This window comes from Sinohyriopsis cumingii, chromosome 12, assembly GCF_028554795.1.
Source record: "Sinohyriopsis cumingii isolate HCF-2022 chromosome 12, ASM2855479v2, whole genome shotgun sequence".
Lineage (NCBI taxonomy): Eukaryota > Metazoa > Mollusca > Bivalvia > Unionida > Unionidae > Sinohyriopsis > Sinohyriopsis cumingii.
In genome coordinates this window covers 12177182-12204089 of record NC_142972.1, presented here as the reverse complement: position 1 = coordinate 12204089, position 26908 = coordinate 12177182, and the positions used below count along the sequence as shown (strand labels likewise).

At 32.6% G+C, this 26908-nt stretch overlaps 1 protein-coding gene across 4 annotated transcripts in view; it reads right to left on the bottom strand.

Moving 5' to 3' along the window:
* LOC149786011 (E3 ubiquitin-protein ligase rnf213-alpha-like) overlaps positions 1-26908 on the bottom strand; it is a 353460-nt gene that overhangs the window by 85075 nt on the left and 241477 nt on the right. For all 4 annotated transcript variants that reach the window (XM_089976308.1, XM_089976310.1, XM_089976309.1 and 1 more), the window contains exons 59-66: positions 25302-25633; positions 20257-20401; positions 17004-17347; positions 16267-16430; positions 13201-13413; positions 6793-6986; positions 3703-3811; positions 277-380 (exon numbers count right to left, since the gene is read on the bottom strand). In XM_089976308.1, the coding sequence (XP_089832434.1) occupies positions 277-380; positions 3703-3811; positions 6793-6986; positions 13201-13413; positions 16267-16430; positions 17004-17347; positions 20257-20401; positions 25302-25633 (1605 nt within the window). The remainder of the gene's footprint in view (positions 1-276; positions 381-3702; positions 3812-6792; positions 6987-13200; positions 13414-16266; positions 16431-17003; positions 17348-20256; positions 20402-25301; positions 25634-26908) is intronic.

The following is a 26908-nucleotide window of genomic DNA, read 5'->3' as shown; positions in this document are numbered from 1 at the left end:
ATTCTTGTATGCATTTACATGTACAACACGTTTTTCTGTAATTGGTTGTAAAAATACAGCTATGGAGGGCAACAGTATTAGAACAAACAAAACAAATATATAAATGCAGATAAATTGTTGCATTATGCAATAATCAATTTGCAGCAAAATATATCAGTGAAAAGTTAAAAAATAAACAATACTCTTTAGATATGTTCACATTGTAAATGGATGCTACCTCATAGTCAAATTATTGTCAAAAATGAAACTATATAAAATTATGCTAAAATATCATACTCTTTGTAAAATGCTGTTATGGCTGCTTTGTTACATATCTTCAAAAATTTCTCCACTTCCTCAAATGATCCAACTAGCTTAAGATCTACAACTCTCTCTGACATCTGAAATAAAAAAATTAATTTTTTTTTCAAATTGATTTATTTCAAGAAAGAAAATGTAAGCACTTACACTCTTTCTGTCTCATTCTCTGACTGATTAATGTATGCTATGTGCAATACACTGTATTTTGCACATGCACACACACACACACACACACACACACACACAAATTACTGAGTCAAGCAAACCAATTCACTCAATACCATAAAACCTATGCACTCAGACCAATGATATTTACAAATCCCTTAATGATTTATCTAACTCAGAGATTTTCTAATTACAGAATTAGAAAGACAAGCTTAAAAGTTTAAGAAACAAGGAATACATAAAACTTACTTCACTTTTTAACTAACAAAGTATGAAATCTATGTTACTAAATTTCCCTAAATAATAAATTCTGCATATCACTACTTTTCTAGATGCAAATATCTATTTCTTTCTCATTCGCCTACATATTGAAAATAAAAATACAAAAAAATCTGATTATTGCATGCTTGTAATGAAAAAGACAATTAATCCGACTGAATAATGCAACTATTAATCTGGTCATATACTTCATGTATGGGGGTGGGGTGGGGCAGGATTAAATGGTTTAAAGAGCCAAAGAATTCTGTGTGTTCACTGATATTTCAAGTTCCCATCAAGATGGTATGCATGGAACTGGTCACCTAGCAAATTTGCAGAGAATGAGAAAAAACACCGGTTTCCAATAAGCAAAAACTAGGAATGTATTTATTTAATAAAACACCAATGAAACATTACTGTCATTGAGGTGGTACAAGAATAAAAACTGTTTACTGTAATCCATATAACATCGTAGGCTCTAATTTTGTGCATCCAGCCAATTCATAAACAGTTGATTCATAAGAGTCCTAATTTGTGGCGGGAGGGGGTGCTAAAATTGGTCATACACTTAAGTGTATTTAATAACTGAACATTTTTAACTTTTCGAAAAAATGAAGTCTAAAATTTAAAGATCAGTGTGTTTGAGAATTTAAGAATAAAAACAACATATTGTACAAAAAATTGGCAGAAATAAAGCAATTCTTTACTGAAAATCTGTTGTATACATCACATATTCATGACATTTTTATGTATATTAATTTTAAGATTTTCCCTCCAATACCAGTGTAAAGTGTTCTTACTATTTTCAATAGCATTATACACCAAGTTGACAATACTTTTGGCCTTCTGTACATCAAAATCACAAGCTATATTTATTTCCAATCATATTAAATAGTACATATCAGTGGTTTTCACAGGGACTATGTGTTGAGCAATACAGTTTTTCCTGTCTTGCAAATCATTTTATAAATAATAATGAAAGAGTCTCCCATTTATTACAAGCTAGTAAGTGCCTTGTTACACAATGATATGATGATTCTGTACATGAGTTTTACTGTTATAGAAATCAAAGCCCAATGTAGTTTAAGACAGTGCGAGAAACAATCACGATCAAATGAACAATCTTGTATGTTATGTTTGAGTGGTGAATTTTGAGTATATCTTTATACCAACTGTATTACGGATATTTGTAACATCTGTTATCACCTATTTAATTTATAATATGGTTTTATTTAAGTCAATCGGGTTTATGATATTTATATTTTAAATTCTTTAATTCAGTGGTTGTAAAGTACATGTACACTACCTAGGAGGAATCTCATTCGTAAGCCTAGGCCGATTGCCAAGGTCAGACCATCAACTATGTTAATCAAGTATGCCACCACTTGCCCTGTTAGAGCTATCATGCACACCCTGGTTGTTGATTGGTTTAAAAGTTTGAGAAGGTCATAAAATGACTATTTATTTTGAAATGATACAGCTTAATTGTTCCAGATTCTTTTTTTGAACCATATTCTGTTGATCTGATGCATATTTAGGAACTATATACTGAGAAATACATGCACCACATATTTTCAAACTTTGTTTTATTTCATGAAGCTTATCAATGACAATGCATACATTGTAATGCCAGGTGTTACTCAAGTAAGTTTCCTAACCAGTGACACCTCTTTACTTCCTGACAGAAATATAAAATCTTTAAATTCAAAGTAACAACTAGCATGAGCAAAGATGAGACAAAATGCTGCATAACAACAGGAAGTGTACATGCACTTACTCATAAGGGTAATCTACTTTGGTGGTATAGACATTTCATTTGCTGAGAAAACAACACAGCATGCTAAATGATTATCATTTTGATCTATACTAAATCAAGTATGTTACATATACAAATACTATGAATATCTAAATATAAATGATTTATCTTTTAAAATGAAGGTGTATGATATGTATTTCTTCTAATTTCCATTTGCTATTTTATTACCATTTTATTGTTAAAAAAGGGAACATTTAAAGTAGGGTACCCTAAGCCAAATAACATGAAAAAAGATGAAATCTCTCTGTATCCCATATCGGGGTACATTTCGCTTGAATCACATGGTGCAAGAATAAATAAGTAATGATGGGATACCCCTGTCTGTGCTAGCGTTGACCATTTTATAACTTATATAAGCCAATTCAAACAACAAGTACTAGTGTAGAAACTGTAGAGCAATTAAGTCTGATGCATGTAAATTGAATACTGATGAGCATGCAGACATTTTTCTGCCCTCAATTTCATGTCCTTTATTTTTTCACATATGATTTCTTTTTTCAAATGATAATTTACTTTTGTATACATTTACATTTTAATCTTTCATAAAAAAAATCATGAAATACTGCAGTCAGCAATTGGTACAGATATTTACGATTCTATTTTAATGCAGAAAGAACATAAGAACAAAATAAAGTGTTTAGGTGCCCTACTATTTAATTTGATGTCAAAGGGACAATGTTCCATAACTTTGCAGAACTCTAAAATCAAGTGAATTCTGTCTCATGCACATGCTCACTTATACCATGCAGAGCCATTCAGCCTGTCTTCTTTGATTTGTTGTTAAGCTTGATAATGTTGTAATGCAATACTATTCTTTTATAACCATGCTTGTAGGCCCCATCTGGCATTACACTGGTGATGAAGTAAGAGGAGATCCCTGACTCACCCAACTACTACTGTGGGGAAAGATCACAAACAGGACGATTATCCCATTTTCAATCTTTAAACAAAATCAAATACTTACAGTCATTTAAAGAATTTCAGTTTTGAACAAAAACAAAGTGTGATAATGAAATTTCCTTGAATGCTTTTACTATCAGGACATTTCATTCCATTCTAAAGTTGTCCAAGACTAAAATGGGAGGGAGGATGAAAGCATCATAATAGCTATTAATGATATCTGCAGTCACAATATTAAAGCTCTTTATTCCTGTATGTTTTACCTGCCACAACAGCATGCAGTTTTTGACTGAGAAGTGATCCTCTCCTCTATCCATGGTGCCAACATGTTCAATGAACAGCTTCATCACCATTATTCTGGTCCAAATTTGCCTGTGGTGAAAATAACGTATTTTTATTCAGCTAGACAAAAGGCTATTCACTAAATTCAACTTTATACACCTGGGACTCATATTATTGCTCTTTAAAATGACCTGGCTGGAGACAAGAAAAACTGATATGCAAGTTATCCTAGACCTTGAAACCATTTTTTTCAGCAAATAAATAATTCAATATTGCTGAGTTGTTGTCTTTTCTCCACTCCACCCAACCCCTTTACCAGATACCACCATAAATGACCCATAAATATACCACAGAAAATGGTAATAAGTTAAATTTATACTGACAGATATGGCAGACAAAAAGCGAAAAACAAAACTAGTATATAATAAAAACATTCCACTATCATTTTGGAGGGGTAAATGCACAAATCCACCACCATGTAAAAGGTACTGCTTCTGTATATATTGTAAAAGTTATTCCATTTTTCCACCAATATGTTTGCTGGGCAAGGTAATTAAAAGCACTGAATTCATATACATAAGTTTATAACTGAGAATAGCACAAATATGTACTTTAAACTGATTATGGGGTCCTGGGTGGCTGAGTGGTCTAAAGAGCTAGACTTTACTGATCACTGCCTTCTCACCTCTGTCTGGTTGGGTTCAAGTCTCAAGCTTGGCCAATGTGGATATGTGAGATAGCTTGCTAAGTAGCTTCCTGTAGGTCAGTGTTTCTTATTGGGATTTTCCTGGGTTCTACTTCCACCAGTTATTCTACAATAACAAACTGATTCCAGGGTGAATTATTGTCTCCTCATAGCTTTCATCATGTGGCTATACCTTAGTAAAACTCTGTCAATCATCCAAGGAAGTTATCAATAATTACTGTTTGTAATTGTTGCATTTGAACATGTCACATGACCAAATTTATGGACACTGAAAGGTCTGAACAGCTGTTTATATATCAAGGGCACTAGTTCACAGATAAGGAAATGTCTTTTTGTCAGATGGGAAACAAACAAGAAAGATACCACTTACCTTAAATAATAATTCCATTTAAGAACTATTTCTCTTCTGAAATAACTTAAGAAATATTGAGCAGCCATTTATATACAACAGCATCTTACTGCTTTTCAGAAAACCACTGAAGAGAGAGTCCCAAGATTTTTATTCTAAATTTTCTACATATGTACTGATTTAGAATTGAATGGTAACTGCCCACAAACTTATTTCACTTTCTTATTCTTAGAAATACCTAAAATGGCATACAGACTATGTTACTGCTTTGTAAAAAATGAAACAACGGGATTCATGCATCTGTAGTAAATAGGTTCATGGATTATCACTACGTGGATTAAAAAGGGAGTGGTATAAATTGTAGTATATTTTAATTGTGTGCTTTTTACATTATCATATTTTTTCTATCTTCCATTACTGTTTAAGGATGACAAGTTTTCTTGGGCCAAACTTTTTATTCCTATGTTTCTGGTCAATGAATGTAATAGATGGAGATGTTTTTGGAATGAGAACAAAAGTGATCATTTTCTGGCTATCTGAAAAACATGAATATGTCTTGAAAAAGTCCAATCATCTTGAACATCCTATATTTGCATATTGCAAATGTTAAAATGTCCAATTATCATTTCAAATTTAATGGAAAATATAAGAGAAATATATGAATATATCTGTACATAAACATTTTACCTGGAAAAAGATAGTAAGTTGAATTTAGAATTACTATCTTCTGTAATTAACCAGGGCAAATATATTTACAGGTTCAGTTATGATTTATAAGTGCAATTCTAACTATAAAGCTAAGTTTGTCTGCTTACAATGTATACAGTGTCACATGCTCTGATCTTGAAAAGGAGGCAACTCTATTTTTATAGGTGTACGAATTTGTGAGTACCACATGTCAACTTTATTTGGCATGTTAAAAATAGGTCATCAATTTATTGACTTCTATTGACTTAAGATCTAGTTCTAATATGCATTAACATAAAAAACCATTAAACAATTATTTGTGTTGGACAATGGAGACTAGGTTTAGAGGATTCATGAAAGTTGATAGAAAAACAGATTTAACCAGAGTGCATATGCCCTCGCAATATACAATGCAAGCAAGCGCCAACTGCTATAATGTGAGACAGAAGTTTTTAATGTGAAATTAAAATGCAGTTTATATTAAGAATTTAACACTCTATTTTAAGGATGTTACATTTCTTACCACTATCTTTCATTTTATATACATGTTACCAATATTTTACCATCGTTACCTTTCAATACTTAGCTTGAAGGAGTACACGGATATCTTGATTTGGAAGGGTTTATCTTCCCCCAGTTTTTAGCATTTTTCTTTTTTTTATAACTGTTAATCAGCACTATGTAACAACAGTTGTACTTAAGTGCAATTAAACCCTAGGCATATATGCCTGTTCATTAATTTGTTCTTCATTCCATTTTCATTTGACTAGTAAAATTATTGGTTTCAGAGTGTGCCTCCACATGTATTTAAGTTGCAAAAAATAACACTGAACTTTAAATTCAAATCTTGATGTTGCTGTTGGTGGCAGAAAATTGACACCTGTCACAATATGCTGCAGTCTCACTGAACGAGACACCCTGTGTGGCTCTGCAAGATCTCTGACTAACAAGGCCACATACAAACTTAGTTTCCCTTCTTTGCCAGAATGTGGCTTTCCCAAATTTTGGTAATCTAAAATTGATTGGGTGATGAAGTGAAATGACATAAAATATCATTGCATTTATCAAGTGACATATTCCTCGTCTGATGGAGAAATACCTGTCATCTTGAATGATTGTAGAAGAAAGATCTAGATAAATCTGAAATAACAAATATCTTTAAGGGTTATTTTCACAAACTTTATGATAAAATTGTATGGGTTGGCAGATTTGAGAATCAGATAGAGTGCGGCCACATCAGAAGTCTGGATGAATGAGATGAAAAATGTTGTTGCAGGTAAAACATTTACTTTGAAATTCTTTTAAATTATATCTTGCATTTGGTATTACCTTATTCTCATAACATCACGACTAAAAATCAGCTCTGGGTTACTGCTGTAAAAGGTCAGGCACTGTTCCACCACAGGGCGATAGCAGAGAACTTTCTTCATCCAGTTGGTTTGACCCTCAGTTTTGCTGAAAGACTTGGCATCTTGACTGTTAAGCTGGTCCAAAAGAAGGGACAGTCCTTGTACATCTAATTCCTAAAATTTACATTGTAGGCTATAAATATTACACATTATCAATCACAATAAAATAGAGTAGAGAAATACAATACTTTAATCTAACAATCTACAGTAATTGATATTCATAAACTTTGGCAACTATAGCTTCTGACACACAACATAGGATGGCATGTAAAATTCCCACAATGCTACTGTTACACCAGAAATAGTGTGAATGACCTCGCTCTAATTTTATGCAAGTTTGACTGGCACCCCATTTTTTCGAGATACACAAATTGTATTGACAGCAATAACTAGGTCATGAACACTTCTCCTTCACTAATCTGCCCAGAACACTTAACAAACCTACTTATAATGCAGTAAATCTATTTGTTTTCTTAGAAACAAAATAAAGGAATAGACGATTACTAAATTAGATTCCAGGTTTTAATAGTCAAATCATAGTGAATATCTAATATTCTCACATTTAAAATTTTAAACTGTTCAATTACCTTTTTATGCTAAAGAGAAATAAATGAAAATATTGGCATATAATGGCACCAGACTGCGAAAAGATGAAAAGAGTCATTATGGTTCTGCTCTACAATTTCAATTTTTTTTGTAGAGTCTGATTTTTTCAAATAAAAATAATTTCCCAGGTTTTCTCACTGTTTATCCTGGTTATTTAAAAATACTTATATGTCTTAGGTATTCTTAAAATAACTTTCATTTCCATTTCTTTGGGTACATGATTCATGGGTGTAATTTGAATTATAGAGTATACAGTGTCTTACTTCAGATGTGTACTTCTAAAAAACTGCGAGCTCCACTTGGTTATTTTCACTTCTTAGACTTCTTAAATATTTACTCTTTCATTTATTGCACTTTTTTAAGCTGGTAATGTGACCCTGCCATAATATGGTGGCTGGGGTATAAAGTATAAATCACATATTATACAATTCAGGTATCAGTCACCTCCCATTAGAGAAAACAAATAACACATATAGGTAACAGTCACCTAATTCCATTAGAGAAAACAAATAACACACATATAAAAAAAAGTTAGTCCTTTTATCTATATCCAATTGACACAAAACAATTCACAATGATACTGTCGCCAGTAGCATGTGGCTTCAGATGTTTACATGCTACATGTAGATATACTTAAATTGGCCCAGATTTGGGTCAGCTGGAGAAAACATCATTTTGCCGAGGCTACCCAGGTGATGAGACTATTCACAGAGAAATAAAAACATGTTAACAAATCAAAAAGTTTAACAAACATCTTTGCAAAATATCCCCATCTTCAATTAACTTGAGGAAAAGATATCTATGGTTTCAAAAGATTGGAAATTTAATCTGCATTTTATGTCACGATTGGTAGTGACTGTAAGCATAAAGATTTTTCTGCAAAAAGGAAACTTTCATGACACAATAAATGTGTTCCAGTCACGTTTTGAAAATGCAACAATCCATCAGATTCCATTGCTTTTGTTTAAGTTTGGTGCTGATTTTCTTTGATGAAAGGTACTTTGTCTTTATTGATGATTGTAGTCAGCTTGCTTTGATGAAGTGTGCATGTTTGATTGAAGTAACCACTAAAGGAAAGCTTTGGAGGACTAAAGAAATGCCCATTTTCTGATTGTAGTGGGAACATCAAAATAATTGTACAACATTGATCGAGACTGAATTTTTTATTCATTTGCTTAGTATTTATACAGAATGATTGGTGCTCCAAAGGTAACCAGTTTTCTTTGAAGTTTCAGTCAAACTATTTTTTTCTGGATACATTTAAAAGAAAGAAAAAAACATTATTTGGTTGATTGTAGCAGTTCCAGTTCCTGCCTTCAAACTGTAGCTAGTCCAGTAGCATGAGTATTTGAGTACATCACAGCATACAGGTACTCAGGCCAGATGTCAGCATAAGTGGATTATGATATAACAATGCAATGTTAAGATGGTTTATCAATATGAACAAAGAATTTGTTTATGTAACAATAGATAAATTCCAGTGCATTTTACATCACGTCTGCGGCTTCCTTTCATGGTGCCTCTGAATTTCTCCACACCAAACCCAAGACTGTATATACAAGTTTAACAGCCAAAAGCATCACAAAAAAATCACCAGATAGTATATTTTTCACCAATATGATAAACAGTTTGCAAAATATGCGACATCGGTGAAGCCCAGCATAATCCCTGAATTAAACATTTTACACATTTATTTTCACTTTTAAGGAGAAAACATATTTTTATTGTAGAAGAAAAATAAATGTATATGAAATTTCAGGAGCCATGCTGCAATTATGTTAGAATTCATATCTGATATCATAACCAAAACAATAATAAACTTTTTACATATTATTTTTTGTACTTTTTAGAAAGAATTTTTTTATACTCATAATATAAATTTACATACCACTGTATAAAAAAGACTAAACTGAAAAAAAATTAAGAAAAAAAAAATCCAGATGTGTCTGGTTGGTGCCTTAAGATCTACTTTAAATTTAATCCAATTATGGAAGTTATATTAAATGCCATCAATGCCAAGCATGCCCAGTGTGAGTGATTCTGCACGGAAAACTGCTCCAGCAGGTCTGATGGTACAATTCACCAGAAGGATGAGTTGGGTATGGTTGTGATAGTTACTACTGATGATTATCCTTAGCACAGTTCCCAAAGCCAAACAGCAAATAATAAACAAAGATTTATTTTTGTCAACTCTGTACATCAAAAGGGCAATATGTAAGTTAAGCTTTTTTCATTTTTCTCTTAAACTTACTACAATGACACATCAAAAACATACTGGTTTTCAAAAACATCTGCATAAGAAACATACCGATATGTAGTGGATTACAGGGTAACCAATCAACTTGACAAATCTGATTGCTTGAGTGCTTAGATTGACTCTACAGATATGGATTGGGCAAGCACCCAAGAGATACCTACTGCAAGTTTACCTCCACTGACTGAAGAGTTCCACAGACTACATCACCCGTACAGAAATTTCTTATGGATTCCGTACGGAATACTTATGGAATCCGTATGGAATAGATATGGACTGAAAAACTTATGGAATCAGACAATTTATTCCATATCAATTCCATAAGTACTTCACAGCAAGTGAAAATTCCGTATGGAATAAAGTTGTAACTTTAATCCATAAGCACTTTTTTCCATATGGAAATCAGGCTCGTGTGTTATAGCATCATGGAAAATACTCTCTGAAGACTTAATAACTAAACTATCTGATTAAAATAGAAATGTTGGTGGGAGTTTGTGTACCTGTATATGTCAGTGTAGCTGATGTGGAAGGATGAATATATACTCATAAATTTTAAGAAACACATGTATGTCAGTTTTCTTTAATTTATTTCCACAGATGTTTAAAAACAAAGACATGACCAAAAATGTAGGGAAAATGTAAACATGATCAGAAATTTAATATTAAAATACAAGCATAGATGAATCTTTGGTGCAAGGTGGATTTTGGGTTTGATCTAATGTTTATTCTGAAAAGTAATTTTTTTGGCTTCCTATTAAAATATGCTCCACAAAAATCATGCCCTAGTGAAAATGTGACTTAAATTTCAGCAAAATCAATGAACATTTCTTGACATTCACTCAAATGTCCATTTTCACTAAAATCATGGTATTTTAGGAGATTTTACCAAAATTTAAGAAAATATCAGTGAAATTTTGTGATTGAAATTTCACTGATTCTGCCAACATTTCTGAAAATATTAGTAGGAATTTTTTGTTGAAATTTCACTGAGAGTTTGTCAAAAATTCTAAAAATATAGTGATATTTTGTGACTGCAAAATCACTGAAATTTTAGTTTAAAAAAATATAAATAAGATATAATAAAATTTATTTTTGTTTCTTGTACAATTTGATTGATTTTCAGCAGCATTTATATTCCCTGTTTCTGATAGCTGTAATTGTATTGTTTATTTTGGGAACAATAACTTCTTTCCACAACTTCCTGTATTATATTTCTTTATCAAATTTTGTTATTGTTGTTGTTGTACTTTTTTAAACTTAAACTGGATTTAACTGACCTCAAACAAGTTTTCTTGTTTTCTGTTTTGAATCAGAATTTCGCTTTTCTCCTGACCTGAATCTGATTTTCCTCGATATGGACCCTTTTTTTAATATCGTCTCCGAAACTTTTTTTAATAATGCTCTATCCGGTCCCATTCCACAACAGGCTTTATAATAAGAATTTGTTCCGTTTATTATTTAAAGGATGATCAATGTAAAGAGCTTTCTGATTGGTCAAAATTTTGTACTTGTCCAATGAGTCGTTGCGTAACGGAAACTGACGGGAATGCTAAACATGGCGATTCGACCGGATACGAGTTTGAATAACCATTTGAAAAATGTGCGGCAAAGAGAATAGCTTGAATCAAAGTCGATGGGAGCGTAATTGGTCAGTGTGTATGAAAACTGAATGCCAGGATTAGCATTTCGCTTTCTGTGCCATAACAGCTCTACAGTAGCGGCTAACGTGCTAAATAGGACAAGGAATTGAACCAGGATGATTTCGAAGTGATATAACTCAAAACTGATTAACTTCCAGGATGAATTTAAGGAGGACAAAGTATAGATCACTGGTGGAATTCTTGCGAAATACCCATGTCTATCAAAGATGGTCCCACGTAGAATCATCGTTCAATATCGTGAGGGATTATTGTGTATATTATCTAAATATTCTAGGTGTGTTGGAATTCAGTGTAAAATAAGAGTACTTCTATCATGATAAACGTTTGTCACACTGCTTATTGAACAAGGACTAATTCAAGAGACCACAACAGCATCATAGTTTGTACATTAATCAAAAATCAAGTTGCAGTACAAGTGACATAGCAGGCTTTTAGCATTTCTTTTCATGTCTCAAATGGATGCTTTTCTGTAATTTTGCATTATTTTCACAGTTGAATTTTTCAATGCAGATTAATATTTTATATATGTTTATGTGTTCACAGTTGCCTGTGCATATATTCTAGGCTTGATACTTTGATTTTTAAAATCACTTAATTATTTAGTGTCAAGCCAGATTCTTCACATCATGTTGTATATACTATAAATATTGTACATAACAGATAGGCCTCAAGGTAGATTAGTTCTGCAATTAAGTTACCTTCTCTAAATAAAGTCATTATTATTATTAATTTTATTATTCTTATTAACTCCCATATCTCTTGCCTTGGATGTCATATAATTACAACATCTGTAAAAAAAATCATGCAAACTTAATATCACCTTGGTTAATAAAGTCCTGTTTAAGTCATATTCATTATTAATCTGAAACCTTCTGAAATGTATGAAAAACTTCTGAAACTTCAGTAAAATACTATACAATGATCAAAATTGTAGTGAAATCTCACAAACATTTTAGTTAAATATTTGTGAAATCTCACCAGACTTTTCAGTGAAATGAAAAAGACTTTAGTGATGCCATCATGGATTAGGCTTTGTATGCAAGAAAGAAAATGAGGACAAGGAAAACCTAAATCTTATTTGATAATGTCTGTCAAAATAAAATTTATATCCATTTTAAAAATTATGGTGAAATATTCATCATTGATTCCCAATAATGTCTAAGAATCATTAGGCAGTTTAATAGAAATTTGAAGCAGATTTTTTATGGTTTAGACAGAAAGTACTTAAAAAAACCCATCTGAAATCCGCCTTAAGTATGCCTGGAAATTTTTGTACAGGATGAACTATTACCAAATTCCATATGAACTATTTACAAATTCCATATGGAACATTTACAAATTCCATATGGAGTATTGCCAAATTCCATATGGACTATTCACAAATTCCATGTGGATTATTGCCAAATTCCATATGGAATTTTAATTTTATTCCATATGGACAACCTACAGATCTCATGGACTAATTAGCATATTCCATAAGATTTTCCATACGGAGTCCATAACATTTCCATATGGATACACTGAAATCCATAAGAGTGCTTTAACTATAGAATAGAAATGTCCATATGGATATTTCTGTAAAAGTACGTATGGATTCCATATCCATTCCATGTGGAAAATTTCGTACGGGCACTCATCAATTAAATAGGCATAACATAACAGTACAATGCTGTACTGTCTAAAACAGGAGAGCTCACAAGCTGATTGGTAATATATGGATTTGTCAGAATTTGATACTTGTCACATTTACATGAAGTTTGTCCCCAACACTATTTTGCACAGGAAATGGAAGCCATTGAATACTAACCTCATTGAAGAGTTGGTGATGTGGATTCTCTTCCTGGAACTTCTTAAGAGTCTCACTGCATCCTGGCCACACTTGATTAATGCTCTGGAAGTAAGCCAGATGCTGGGCAATGTGTTGATAGACGTCATGGATACTGACAAGACCAGTCAATACACATGTCGGATTTTGAGCAAAGGCAGGTTTGGCTGATTCTAAGATGACTCTATGGACAATCTGCAATCATAAATTAGGAAATATGTAAAACTATTTCAAAATGTTAATTTAAAAAAAAGAAATTCTTCCTTTATTGTATAAACAGAAACTTATAACAGTCATTTTACAGCTGAAATTTCATCCTAAAATTAAAATAAAAACGTAAAATCAATAATCATCAAAATTCTATAAATTTAGCATATAAATGCCATGTGCATTTACTTGATGAGTTAAAAACAATAGCATGGCTACAACTGGATTTCAGGATCCAAACCATAAAAGTAATAACATGGCTACAACTGGATTTCAGGATCCAAACCATAGAAGTAATAACTTAGCTACAACTAGATTTCAGGATCCAAACCATAAAAACAATAACATGGCTACAACTGGATTTCAGGATCCAAACCATAAAAATGATAACAAGGCTACCATTGGATTTCAGGATCCAAACCATAAAAACAATAGCATGGCTACAGCTGTATTTCAGGATCCAAACCATAAAAACAATAACATGGCTACAACTGGATTTCAGGATCCAAACCATAAAAACAATAACAAGGCTACCATTGGATTTCAGGATCCAAACCATGAAAACAATAACATGGTTACAGCCGGATTTCAGGATCCAAACCATAAAAACAATAACATGGCTACAACTGGATTTCAGGATCCAACCATAAAAACAATAACATGGCTACAACTGGATTTCAGGATCCAAACCAATTTCTTACAACTGCTGATAAAAACAAATTCTTCACATTTTATTTAACAAAAATAGGAATTTATGATGTACATGATGTATGGACAGAGGAAACACAATTTGACATCTCCACAATATATGGGAAGGGTATAAAAACATTTAGAGGGGAGATGAGGATCAATCAATCAACCCATACTCTGTTTTTGTCATGTAACAGATCATTTTCTGTAACTGACGAAAATTTTGCCAACTGAAAGCAAATGAACTACCAGTACAAACTGAACCCTGAATCAGTGTCTCATGGTGAGTTACTATAACAATTTTGAAAGACACACACAAAAAATGAAACCCTAAGGATTTGAAAATATTTTGCACATATTAAAATAGAAAACAGCTCATTTTTTAGTTTTATAGAACTACAGTAACCATGGAAAACAATAGCCTGAATATTACTGGCAGGAGTATCTTTGGACTATGTGAATATAGTTTTTCTTTCTTTTAATAAATTTCATGTCAATACAAACAATTTTATGAAGGTTACCAGAGGGATATATCATCAAAAACGAAGTTTTTAACACCATAAATAGACTGCAAAAACTTAATAACATCACAAAAGAAAGAAAAAAAAACATGGTATTGTACAGTATTGTAGAGGAACCATTTTTGCACTCTAAAGAAAGAAGTAAATAAGACAGAGACCCAATATTTCAAACCCATTATTTTTTCCAAAAATTTTATTGAGATATACAAACCAACTTTCATCCTTTCATGATCTTATTAATACTTGCCTAATTATTCAAATTCTTAATAACCTAAACCTCCAACAAATTTAATCCTTTAGCTACGACTGCAGCATCTAAGCATTACCTGTAAATAGTTCCTGAACCCCACTGATGCATATATGCAGTGTTGATAAGCCTCATTTACTAACCCAGTGTTGCTTATGTGCATATAGTTCAGCAGTACTCGAAACCCCAGTGTCGCATCTATGCAGGCATGACCATTATGTTAACTAAATGTTGATTGGTTGAAAGCACAGAAGTTTACATATATTTTATTATCATAACCAATGAGAGGACTGTTTACTCAACATCCTGATAAAAGTTTAAAAGCTGAGAGGCTAAATTTAAACTCACTGGAAGGGCTTTCCTGCAATTTATGAAACACGTGCAGTTGAGAAAAACAAAGATGGATTCCGATTAAAGATATGAGCAACTTTGAAGGGTTCAGTGCAAGCAATATCGAAGAGTTTAATGGATCATTGTTAGAAAATGGATCAGATATTGATGTTAGTCTCCTTTCAACACCAGATGCAAGTGATTTTTAATCTGTTGACGAGGCAGACATAGTCCTACTTGCACAATGGAGTGATGACCTCTCCATGTTCAAGATCAATGATTTTGATTCATGTTGGTTCAACAATCAGCTTGGACCACTAAGCAGTGAGAAAGATGTGTTTCTCAGGTGAAAGAAACAAACGATTATGCTAAGAAAATAGGAGACCAAAAGCAAAAATTGAAATGGTATGAAACCAGCATCACGGATATGTGAGCATGTCTTGGAATATACATCATTATTTATGTGTGGATAATGACTGTTTTGAGAGGTACCAATCTCAACTTTGTAATAGAATGTGGATTTCATTCAAGTTTTCACATGTCCATATGTAATATTGGATTTATTTTGTGGGATTCAAATCAGTTTACATGACAGGGATTTCTTGTATGATGGAATGTAGGAGTATATAAAGTGGAAATATATGAATAACAGACACTATACAAGACACTATACAAGGTAAACTGTTTTTTGTTTCACTGAAATCCAGCAAAAACTAATGAAATAATGAATATAAATGTAACCATGTTTTTATTGTCAGTTTCTGTAGTCAGCCATGATGATGCTCTATTATTCAGCCTAGTAACCAGCCTCAGTAACTGATATGATAGCATTCAGCGGTAGTGAAACTGCACAACAGCTGTAGTAGCTAAGGGGTTAAAAATCAAGGGATGCCCTGTATGTATTCTTTTGATGGTTTTAGAATGTACCCAACTCATTTCCTTTTTCAAGTCAAAGTCAATATTATTAAGAGACCAATGACTAACACCAGTTCTACTTTATCAGGAGAGCATTATACAAATGACCACATGCCTTCCTTAAAATCAACATCATACCTCTCTTTCAGCATCAGTGTGCACTCTAATTCTCATGTTGATAAAGTCCTTTGTATAAAGCTCAACTATGCTGCTTACAGGTCTTTGAAACTCATTCAGAAGTCTACCCAAAGGCGTCTCTTTGAAAATCTTGACAATTCTTTCTAGATTGAAGGTATTTTGATCTGAAAAGAAAAACCCAACGTGTTGGACTATTAATTTTTTCCATTAAGACAGTAGTGGTAAAAATGTATCATTATTTATATTAAGTTTGATAAAATTCATATCTCATGTAAAAAGAAGTTTATGATTAATCAACTAATCATGAATAAAACAAAATGCCTATTTTTTTTCTTTCAAGATATTAATCAATTGATTTCAAACAAAATTTGCTGAAAAATACTCTAAAACTAGACTGTCAAATGCATTGCAACTCCACTTGTATTTTTATTTATTGTAAATTCAATGTTTTTTTTTTTGGTATTGGCTATTTTATTAAAACACACAGTTAACAAGATAAGACACATACGCAATAGCAGTTGCCCTTTAAAATGGAAAGTATAATTTTGGTCTTTTCATTTCCATTTTGTTCCAAATTTGATAAAATAAAAGGATATAATGAAACAAAAGCATTCAAGTTAAATTATATGAAACAAAAAAAAATAAAAAAATACTGATACCTACATTACTTGTTTATTGCAAATTTAAGAAGTGAAAAATACATTTTAAACAAGGAGTAAGCAACTGAGTACTGATACCTTCTTGTATTATGTTTTCATGAGCAGTTCTACAGATGGCATCTATTTGTTCAAAGATCAGCCAGGAAAATGGCAGTTCAGCTTGGAATGTATGACCTTCACATCCTGTTGTCTTGACAATGACCTCATTCAGCTCCTGTTGCATAGCAGGAGACTGGAAGTCAGAGTACTTTAGTTGAATGGCAGCAGGGGTTTTGAAAATGTGCAGCCAGAGCTGAGCAACCCAATCTCCTTGAGAAATATGTCCGGAGAGGATGTCTAGGTTTTGATTGGTGTCGATGTGGGCTATAATTCCAGCAAGTATTGGGGAGATCCTCGACTCCAGATAGTGGATGCATGCACGTCTGGATAAAGTAAATGAAACATTATTTAACTTTCTAGGTACTGTTCAGCTTAATAAGGACATTCATTTTAATGCAAGTCAAATAAAACAGAAGTAAGTCTGAATTCAAATATCAAGACTTTTCAATTGTCTGAACTCAAACTATGTATCTACTACAAACATACAAATTGTTCTTACCTCTTTATCCCCTATTTGGATTACCAAGAAAAATCTAAACCAATATAAATCCATGTGATTAATGTTATTCTAAAACTTATATTATTATATGCTCATTTTTTCTCCGTTAACTTTAAAGTGTCAGAATCTTTCAGTATTATATGATATTGCACATATTCATATTGCATTTACATGCATAAAGGAAATAATTTCTATTGTTAGCAAACAATGGATGCGGACATAAGCACGTTTGATTTGTAAACAAACAATGGACACTTATGTAGTAGACGCTTTACATTGTGGTTGTTTAAATTTGTTTCTGAATGAAGTAAAGCAGATGTTTCATGGACTGCCACATACCATCTGCTTTGGCACATTCCATGTTAACTTTTTTGATACAATGTTTTGGATTTAGGCTAGCTATACAATAGATGCAACAAAGGGCCCTTACAAATAACATACAAGTGACAAGGCATATACTGTCTTCTTTAGCTGGTGATAAGAATGGAAAAAAATATACTTACAGTTTTACATCCTGAATTTTCTCAAAATGTACTTTCTTAGTTCTGCAAATCTGAATTACATGGGCCATATCAAAGCTTCTCAATCTTGATTACACATTTCAAAATTGTACTGTAATTTTAAACATGAGTACAATTACATCCTCCTTACTGGACTCAAAATGAAATAAGCATTAAATTCCACTCTTTTTGATAATTGCAATTAAAAGACTTCATATTTTTCCCATATTATAATTTCAAACATTCAATGACAATGTATTTCGTGTGGAATTGTCACATATAAATCCAGTCCATAATCACAAAATTTTGTAGAATAAAAAAAAATTACCAAAATCTATTCATTCCAGATCAAATGAAAAAATTGTTGCAATGCACATTCATTCACAATATGACTCCAAATTTCAATTTCAATTTTAACTAGACACACCATTTTCTTTCGAAAGTTATGTTAAGCATGCAACTAAGTTCAAATTTATCTGGGCAGAGTTATGTGTGCAGTAACAATGTTATTGTTGTGTAATGATGAATCTGCACTTGTGTATTTATTCTGGAATATGGCATACCTTCAGTTACTTTGTTTCCTGTAGTGTATTTTGTTAATGTTAGGTAGAATAAAAAAATGAGCATATAATAAAAAGTTACGGCATTTGTATGGGAAAATATGAACTCGTTTTGTCAGATAGATATACTGCACTCCCAAGGTCGTGCAGTATTTACATCTGAAAAACTCGTTCATATTTTCCCATACAAATGCAGTAACCTATAATTACTGAAGGTAATTTTATCCTATAAAACATTTTCAATATCACATATTTATCATAAAACAGGGTACATATTTAATCACTCTGTAAATGGGGACAAATACTTCAGACAAAATTTAAAGAACTGAATAAAATGTCCATTTTTATTTTTTAACTGCTGAGTGTTTCAAGCATTTCTGATATTTCTCAGCAATACTAAGATTTTCAATATGGCCATATTGATGGTTTGATCAGTACCATTTGTATTTGGAACCAACTAGGCATCATATGAAATGTTCCAGTGAAAACAACCATATCAATAACACTGTCTGCTCAGGAACAGTAAAGATAAGATTCTTAGGATGGCTGCTATAGTAGCCATGTTGGATTTTGGCCATACTGGATGTCAAATTGGCATCATTTTTATTTAGGACCAACTACACATTATAAGAGGTCTTTTATTGAAAACCTCATTTTGATATAGGATTTGTGGATCAGAAAGAACAGTGATAATATATTTTCAAAATGGCAGCAGTATTGGACATCAGATTGGTATAATTCTCTTTCAGGTCCAACAAGACATCATAAGAAGTCTTTTAGTGAAAACCCCATGCTAATATGGCTATCCATCAGGAAGACAGGCAATTACAAGATTTGCAAGATGGTCACTGTGATGGCCATACTGGATGCCATGTGGCCCATTTTCACTAGACACCATAAGAAGTCTTTTGGTGAAAATTCCATCTTGATATGACCATCTGTTCAGGAGAAGAAGCAATAACAACATTTTCAAGCTGGCTACCCTGGATTTCATTTGGAACCTAGGATGACAGCATGTTCTTGCTAATCCTCCATGAAGTTTGGGCAGATTAGTGACCACAAGTCTGTGCTAACAGATAGATGGATGACTGACCATCCCAAAAGCTATTCTGGTCTATAATTAGTACAGCTAAAAATGGCACTATAATGCACCAAAATAGTAAATTCATAAATAAAGTGATCCAATTCCCTAAATAATAAGAAAATCAGTATTATGCCATATATCCCCAGGATTTATTGGAATTTCTTTCATTTTCAACCTAACTCCTGCTCTTCTGCAAGGGATATATAATCTCCTGCATTTCAAACAGGAGTCTTGAGTGTCTGCTGCCAAGAATGTCATGTACTAGCAACTGATATGTTTTTGTTAACTTCTGAAGAAAAAAAGATTCACAAGTAGACTTTAGTTCTGATTTGCATTCACAGCAAAACTCAGTTTATGAATCTTTAGGTGAAGAGAACAAACTTACTAGAACAAGAAAGCCATTAAGCACTTTCTCAAGTTTGTGATTTATGATATACTAGTATTAAATTAGACCATTTTGAGTCAAATTTAAAATATGGGAATATTTCAGTGTAATTGTGCAATCTCCAGCATCTTCATCATCTTGCTATAAAACTTATTATAGGTATGAACTGAATATTTCATAAAAAATTAAATTATCAGATTTTACCTGAAAGTTCCTGCTTTGGTGATATTTTCGGGTTTAGCTGCTTCATTTGGAAGCCAGTTAGATGGATTGTGACCACTTCTATCCTCCTTTTCTTTCAACAAAGTGACCAAGTGACTACTGACGCCTTTGAAAAAGCTGGGTACCACTGCAAATGACACATATTTGTTTAAACAAGAAATTTAAATGAATTATATGTCTTGTCTGCTTTACTGCTTTTGACCCAGATCTGTTTTCATGTTCAAAAGACCATGACCATGCATGTGAGTCACAGGGAGGTTACTAGTGCCCAAGTTTGAAAGAACAATGCTAACTAATTGTATGGTCCTAGTATGATTTTTGAACCTATGACCATACGTATTCAACCAAATACATTCAAATGATCTTGATTTTGCAAGAAGGTCAGAAGATGGGTTACATATATGAATATGAACAGACAGAGCTCTTTGATTATATCGTCGAAGTATGATAGCTATCCTTTCCAAGTTTGGAACCTATGACCATACAAATGTAACCCAAAACTTTCCAATGACCTTGACTTTGCATGAAAGTCAGAGGGTCATATGATGGGGTACATGGATATAAAAGGGCTGAGCTTACTAATTCTACATTTCTAATATGATAGCTATCACACATAGGATTTGGAACTTGTGACCATGCAGAAAAGTTTAAACCCAACACCTAACCAAGATTTTCCAATTACACTGACCAGCATAAGGGTCAGATATAAGGTAGGGGTACAGAGATATTAAAGGGAAGCATTTCTCAACTGTACAGCTTACATTTTGATGGCTATCCCTACCAGGGTTTGGGATCTATGACCAAACAAATATACCAAAGATTAACCAGAATTTTCAAAATGAACTTGACCTTGCTTCGAGGAGAGGGATCAGATACAAAGAGCAATGCTTCATTCTACTATCCAAGGATGACACCAATCTATTAGTACCTGTAGCTGACACATGCATGGAGGTGGTATATCATCAGTACAACACTGAACTTAATAATGTAGAGATTTGGCTGAAGGAGTTAATCATAGGCTATACAAGAAACAGTGACCGTGTAAAAACTAGAGAATTTGAAACAAATAATACTACATCTTCAGTCTTTAAAAAGCCTTAAAAGAAACAAATCTTAACTTAAAATAATGAAAAGAAAGAACTAAAAATTATACATGACACTGCTGAATAACAGCAAAATGTCTGTTTTTTAAGGATGTATTTTTCAACTATTTCGTGACATATGTCACAAAGAAAAAGAAGGCAAAATAAGAAAAACTAAGCACATCAAGTGCGTCTGCTAAAATGTATTGGCAGTGAAACCTTGAGAAGGTAAATGAGGAATCAACCCACTCCTTTTCAACTTACCTCCTACCATAGTCTCTAGCTGCAATAGTTTTTGGTTTTATTTCTCATTTGTCAAAATACCATTTTTTTTATTGAGCATTGGTGGTCATGGTAAAATACATAAAACACTAGCTTTGTACAAGCTATTTTATTGACAGGACAATACAATTATTTCATAAGTCAACAGAGAGGTACACCTCATATTTACAGCATGCATGCATATATATATAAATCTCTATCTATCTATCTATCTATATATATATATATATATATATATATATATCTATATATATATATATATATATATATATATATATATATATATATATATATATATATATATATCAGAGAAAGTACACTTAATAATTTAAGTAGAGAATATGAGAATTTAGTTTTAAAAACATGCACAGTGTCAATGATAACAGATGTTTAAAAGACAACAGTATATAGCAAATAAAAAAGAAGTACATCATATATTGAAATCTTTAAAAATCTTAAAATTTAAAGAACAAAATAAGGTTATATATCTATATCTTTGAAGGAGAGTAATTAAAATAGGCACTGAAAGTTCAGGATTTATTTCAGATTATCTTGATGAAGAAGCCAACCATAACCCTGAAATGCCACTGACTGCTAAACAGGGAGATATAAGGCACATTTACTGTGTGGTCCAGATGATACCTAGCTGAATTTGCCTGCTGAAGTATTTGAAATCAGGGATGGTTCTCATTTCACTGAGCAGGCTATTCCAGACTCTGGGCATCAAATCTGCAAAAAGCTTGCCACGCCATGCAGTCTTTATTCTTTGGACTGTTGCCAAATTTCAGTGTCCAAGATTTATAATTGCAGATTCTGAATGTGATCAGATTCCTTAAGTAAAATAGGAACTTTTGGGAAGAATTTTAGATGCTTTGCTTATCATATAAGTCACATATCTTTATTGATGTGCAAAGTAGGATAGCTATTTAAATCATCAAACACTAAATAAGTGAGCTGTAGCTGAAGTTTGATCGTATAAAGCATTGGTAAATCAGTAGCTTAGTATTAGTGGACAAATAGTGCTTCATATGCTGAAAGCTGTTTAATTGTCTTGCTCCTTTTTGACAGATCTTAGATACATATTTACTAAAATTTACTTTATCTACTTCAAGTTTTACAGTCTTCACATGGTATTTCATGGTCTTTCAGTGATGAAATTGAATAAATTCAGCACATTTTTGCCAGGAACAATGGCTTGGAAGTTCTGAGGGTTTGCTTGCATCCCACTGGCTTCAAACCAGTCAGTCACTATCTTGCTCTCATTTTGTAAATCATATATAAATTATTTGGATCTTTATGGATGTATGCTATGGTGTTATCAACAACATAATTATACAGTGCTGTTTGATTTGTGAAGTAGAAAATGTTTATAAAGATATGAAATATTAGAGGTCCTAGTATCGAGCCTTGTTGTACTCCATGGAGGTTATATCCAAGTTACTTTGATAATGAGGATCATAGTTTAATGTGTTATTTTCAGATATACAGTTTTCAGTAAATTTGACTTAGAGTTCAGATCAATGTTACAGGCTCTAATGTTTTGACTGTGCAAAATACTTTTAAAAAAAATCACTTTCTTGTTTTATTATAATATTTGACCATAACAGTATTACTGCAGACCTGTCAACCCACAAGACCATCTCAGTAAGGCATTCGATTTTTTCCTCTAAGTTTGACTAGTTTTCAGTAATGTGTAAACAGCTATTGTAAAGCTGGAAAATGTATTTTAAGTTTGGAATTCGAAACATACAGCAATGGTAAACATTATGTTTGACTGAAAAGTTTGCAAAGTATATGTACACCTTATTTACCACAAGTACAGTTGCACAAATTTCAAGCACAGTTGTATAAACTTTTAGTACAGTTGCACAGACTTCCAGTACAGTTGCACAAACTTCAGTTCGAAACCCAATGCAGCTCAATGGCTTGTTGCTATATCTCAATCTAATGTAATTCTTTAATATTTTTCCATTTCACATGACAATGGCAATCATATTTCCCCCTATGAGACATACTCAAACTGGTACATGATGGTCAATAAGTGTAAATGTGTCCCTCTTGTTTTTAATTACAAGAATCTGAATATTCCTTTTTTTTCTTCTGTGTTAATTATTAACACTTTTTAAGAGGCTTATTTTTTCTTCCGTCTTAAACATGCATCACTTGCTGGATGCAATTTCTTTTTTTTAAATTACTCTAATCAACAGTTTAATCATGCAGATGCTTTGCTAGAAAACAATATGTGCAGTTTAAAGCATCTAAGATACTACAGTAAAGATAGTCTGGTTCCCTGATTAATTCCACTAATTCTAATATAAATCCCAGATCCAAATCAAACACGGATGAACTAGTTATCTGGATTTTTGTAAGACTCATGGTGAAATTGTAAGGGTTCGCAGGTCTGTTACTACTGCACAAACATTAAATCAGTATGGACTGTACTGAGAAACTACATCTTAATCCTAAAAACAGAAAGTTTAAATGACTAATATGGCATAGAATTCCAATTAAATAGATATAAACTATGCAGATTCTTGCAAATAATATATGTTCAAAGTAAGATTCTTCACGCAAAACTATCTGCATGTAAAAAATGCAGGAATCTAACAGTGTATATTTTAATAATGTTTTTAAAGTTAAAAACAATACTTGTACCACACACTCAGCTGAAATACATAAATAACAAGAGTAAACTGTAGTAAAAATGCAGCCAAGAACAACCAGCCAGTAATTATTTGACCCAAAAACTAATAATATCATTCATTGTGAGAGTCTTTATCATCAAGCACAGTGTAATATGTTGCTCTCATTTTCTTAACTTCTGACATTTAATTAAGTGAAAGTAATCAATGGTCTAAAGGAGTTATTCAAAATATTTGGCACTAAAGTATTTCTTTTAACTTGCATATCCATGTCAAAACTTCATCGATTGAGGTTACACTAATTTCTCGACATTCAACAAAAATGTAATTCTTCCCTAACTTTAACATTCCAAGGACTTTACTGAAAAATGAAAGTTTACAGATTTCCTAGACCTGTGCAAAGCTTGAGAAAAAAACTGAAAGTAGGTCATAGTGAGCTGGTTTTGATACACACAAAGTTGTCACAAGATGTGCAAAAATGGCAACATTAGAGACAGTAGGAAAAGTTTTATTGGAACTATAGTTTGTTGTTTATCTAGCAACATTAAATGAACTCTAACAGCAGGTAACAACAACTGGGCACACAGTGATATAAATGTTTGCAATATGTGAGAAGATATTAGAAATGTAGTTAGGACATTAATATTTAAGCAACATGAAATGTACCTGAAATCTATATGTCACAGTAACCCAGTTAAAGTATAAGACACACCTTCACTCAACAAAGCACTAACATTGCAATTGTGATATCAGCAAACTTTCTAATGTTAGCATTTACCATCTTGGCAGAAAGGACAGAAGGATGTACAGGTGAATAAACAGCATGGATAGGAGAATGAATGTAGAGAATGAATGACAAAGTGAATCCTACATATTGCATGCTATTTGAAATTGGGGAATAATGAAAATGAAAATTAACCAAATCAATTTTTAAAAATTTAAAGCACAAATAAGTGGGATGACAATGACTCAACAGTAATTCTTCATAAATATCAGATATTAGATTTTCTGTGCAACTAACCTTCAGTAGATGTTTCATTCAATAACTTCAGCACCAAAGTAATTCTTTTTGTTGATCTCTCAGTGGCTTCCTCTCTGTCCTTAACCATGGCAAGGGCAGACATGACACAGGACATAATCAAACTGCGGGCATTCAGTCTGAAGCTGGCAACTGATTGAGAACTATCCTGTCTTTTGAGTGGATCAGGATGTAGAACAATATCATGCAGCTGGCTACCCTGGCCAAATTCAAAGTCACTTGAAGGTTTACTATATGGCTGATGATCTTGGTCATAATCCAGCATGTGCTGAGGATTCCCTTTTTCTCTCATAAGTGCCATATCTTCCTTTTGTCTACAAGAATCACATCAAATACAAATAAGAAATCTTTTGCAAAGCAATACCTACTTCCTAACTATACTGTGTTCCATTGCCTCAATGCTTGCTTCCTAGCACCAATACCACCTTCTAGTCCCTACACCTGAAGGTACATAACTAGTCCATGCAAACAATTCAAATTAATATCCAACAAGAATACTATGACTGGCACTTTATATGCCTGACCCATGTTTAACTGTCTATGTAAGCACATCATAGTTCATTCTGGATATAATTAACCAACTTGTCTGCACACCTTGGTTAATTTGGTTGAGTTATGCAGTCTTAAATAAAGTTACTGCGCAAAAGTCATTATTTCCACTTTGACTTACCATGACTGTAACCTCTTACCTGTACACCTCAGAATCTTCTTTTTAATTACAATAAGTGCAAGCCATCAACAAAGCTCAGTCAGAGAACTTATTCTAGAGCTAAAGTAATTCTGCAATACCCCTTTTTCTTTTAATCAAAATAATCCTTACTGTTTAGCCTCTTCTATACCTTAAGTGCAAGCTCGACAAATATTTGGAGCAAAGTAGGTTGCTGAGAACTAAAATTATACAGGCAAAGAGCTCTTCTTTCAGTTACAGTCTCCTTGACTTTTTACTTGTTTTAACCCTCAAATCAACAGCACAAGTTATCATATAGAAACCAATTAATTTTATTATATTTGGTGATTGTGACCTGGATGATTAATTCCTCTTGCCCAACATCTGCAGCCTATTTACTTCCTAAAAAATACCCAACAACAATTGATAGATGATGAAATCTGCCATCATTATGAGGTTTTTCATTAGTTAATTTGTAAAGAAATGTTTTCCTTTTTTTTGCTTAACAGTGACCATGACTTTTGACACCAAAACTGGCATTTACGAGTTCAAAATGCAGGACCTTTATTCACCATGTTTGGTCTAGAATTAAACTTACTGTACATGTAGAAACCATACTTAACCCAAAATAAACTGTTTTCTTTTGTATTGTTAGTACAAGCCCCCCTCCAGGTTTCATCAATATAATAAGTACTTGAGAACAGAAATCACTGTGCCTAAGATATTTTTCATCTTTGTGTCACTCTTATCTTGACCTTAGACCTTTGGAGCCCAAAATTCTTTCTTATCCCAAGTGCAAGCCATCATTGATTTAGACCAAATTTAGAAACTGTCCGCAAAAAAAAAAAAAAACAGAAAGAGATGCATGATTGTAGAGACCTGATAGTTAGCAGGGATATGCAAGTCATCTAGAAATGACACA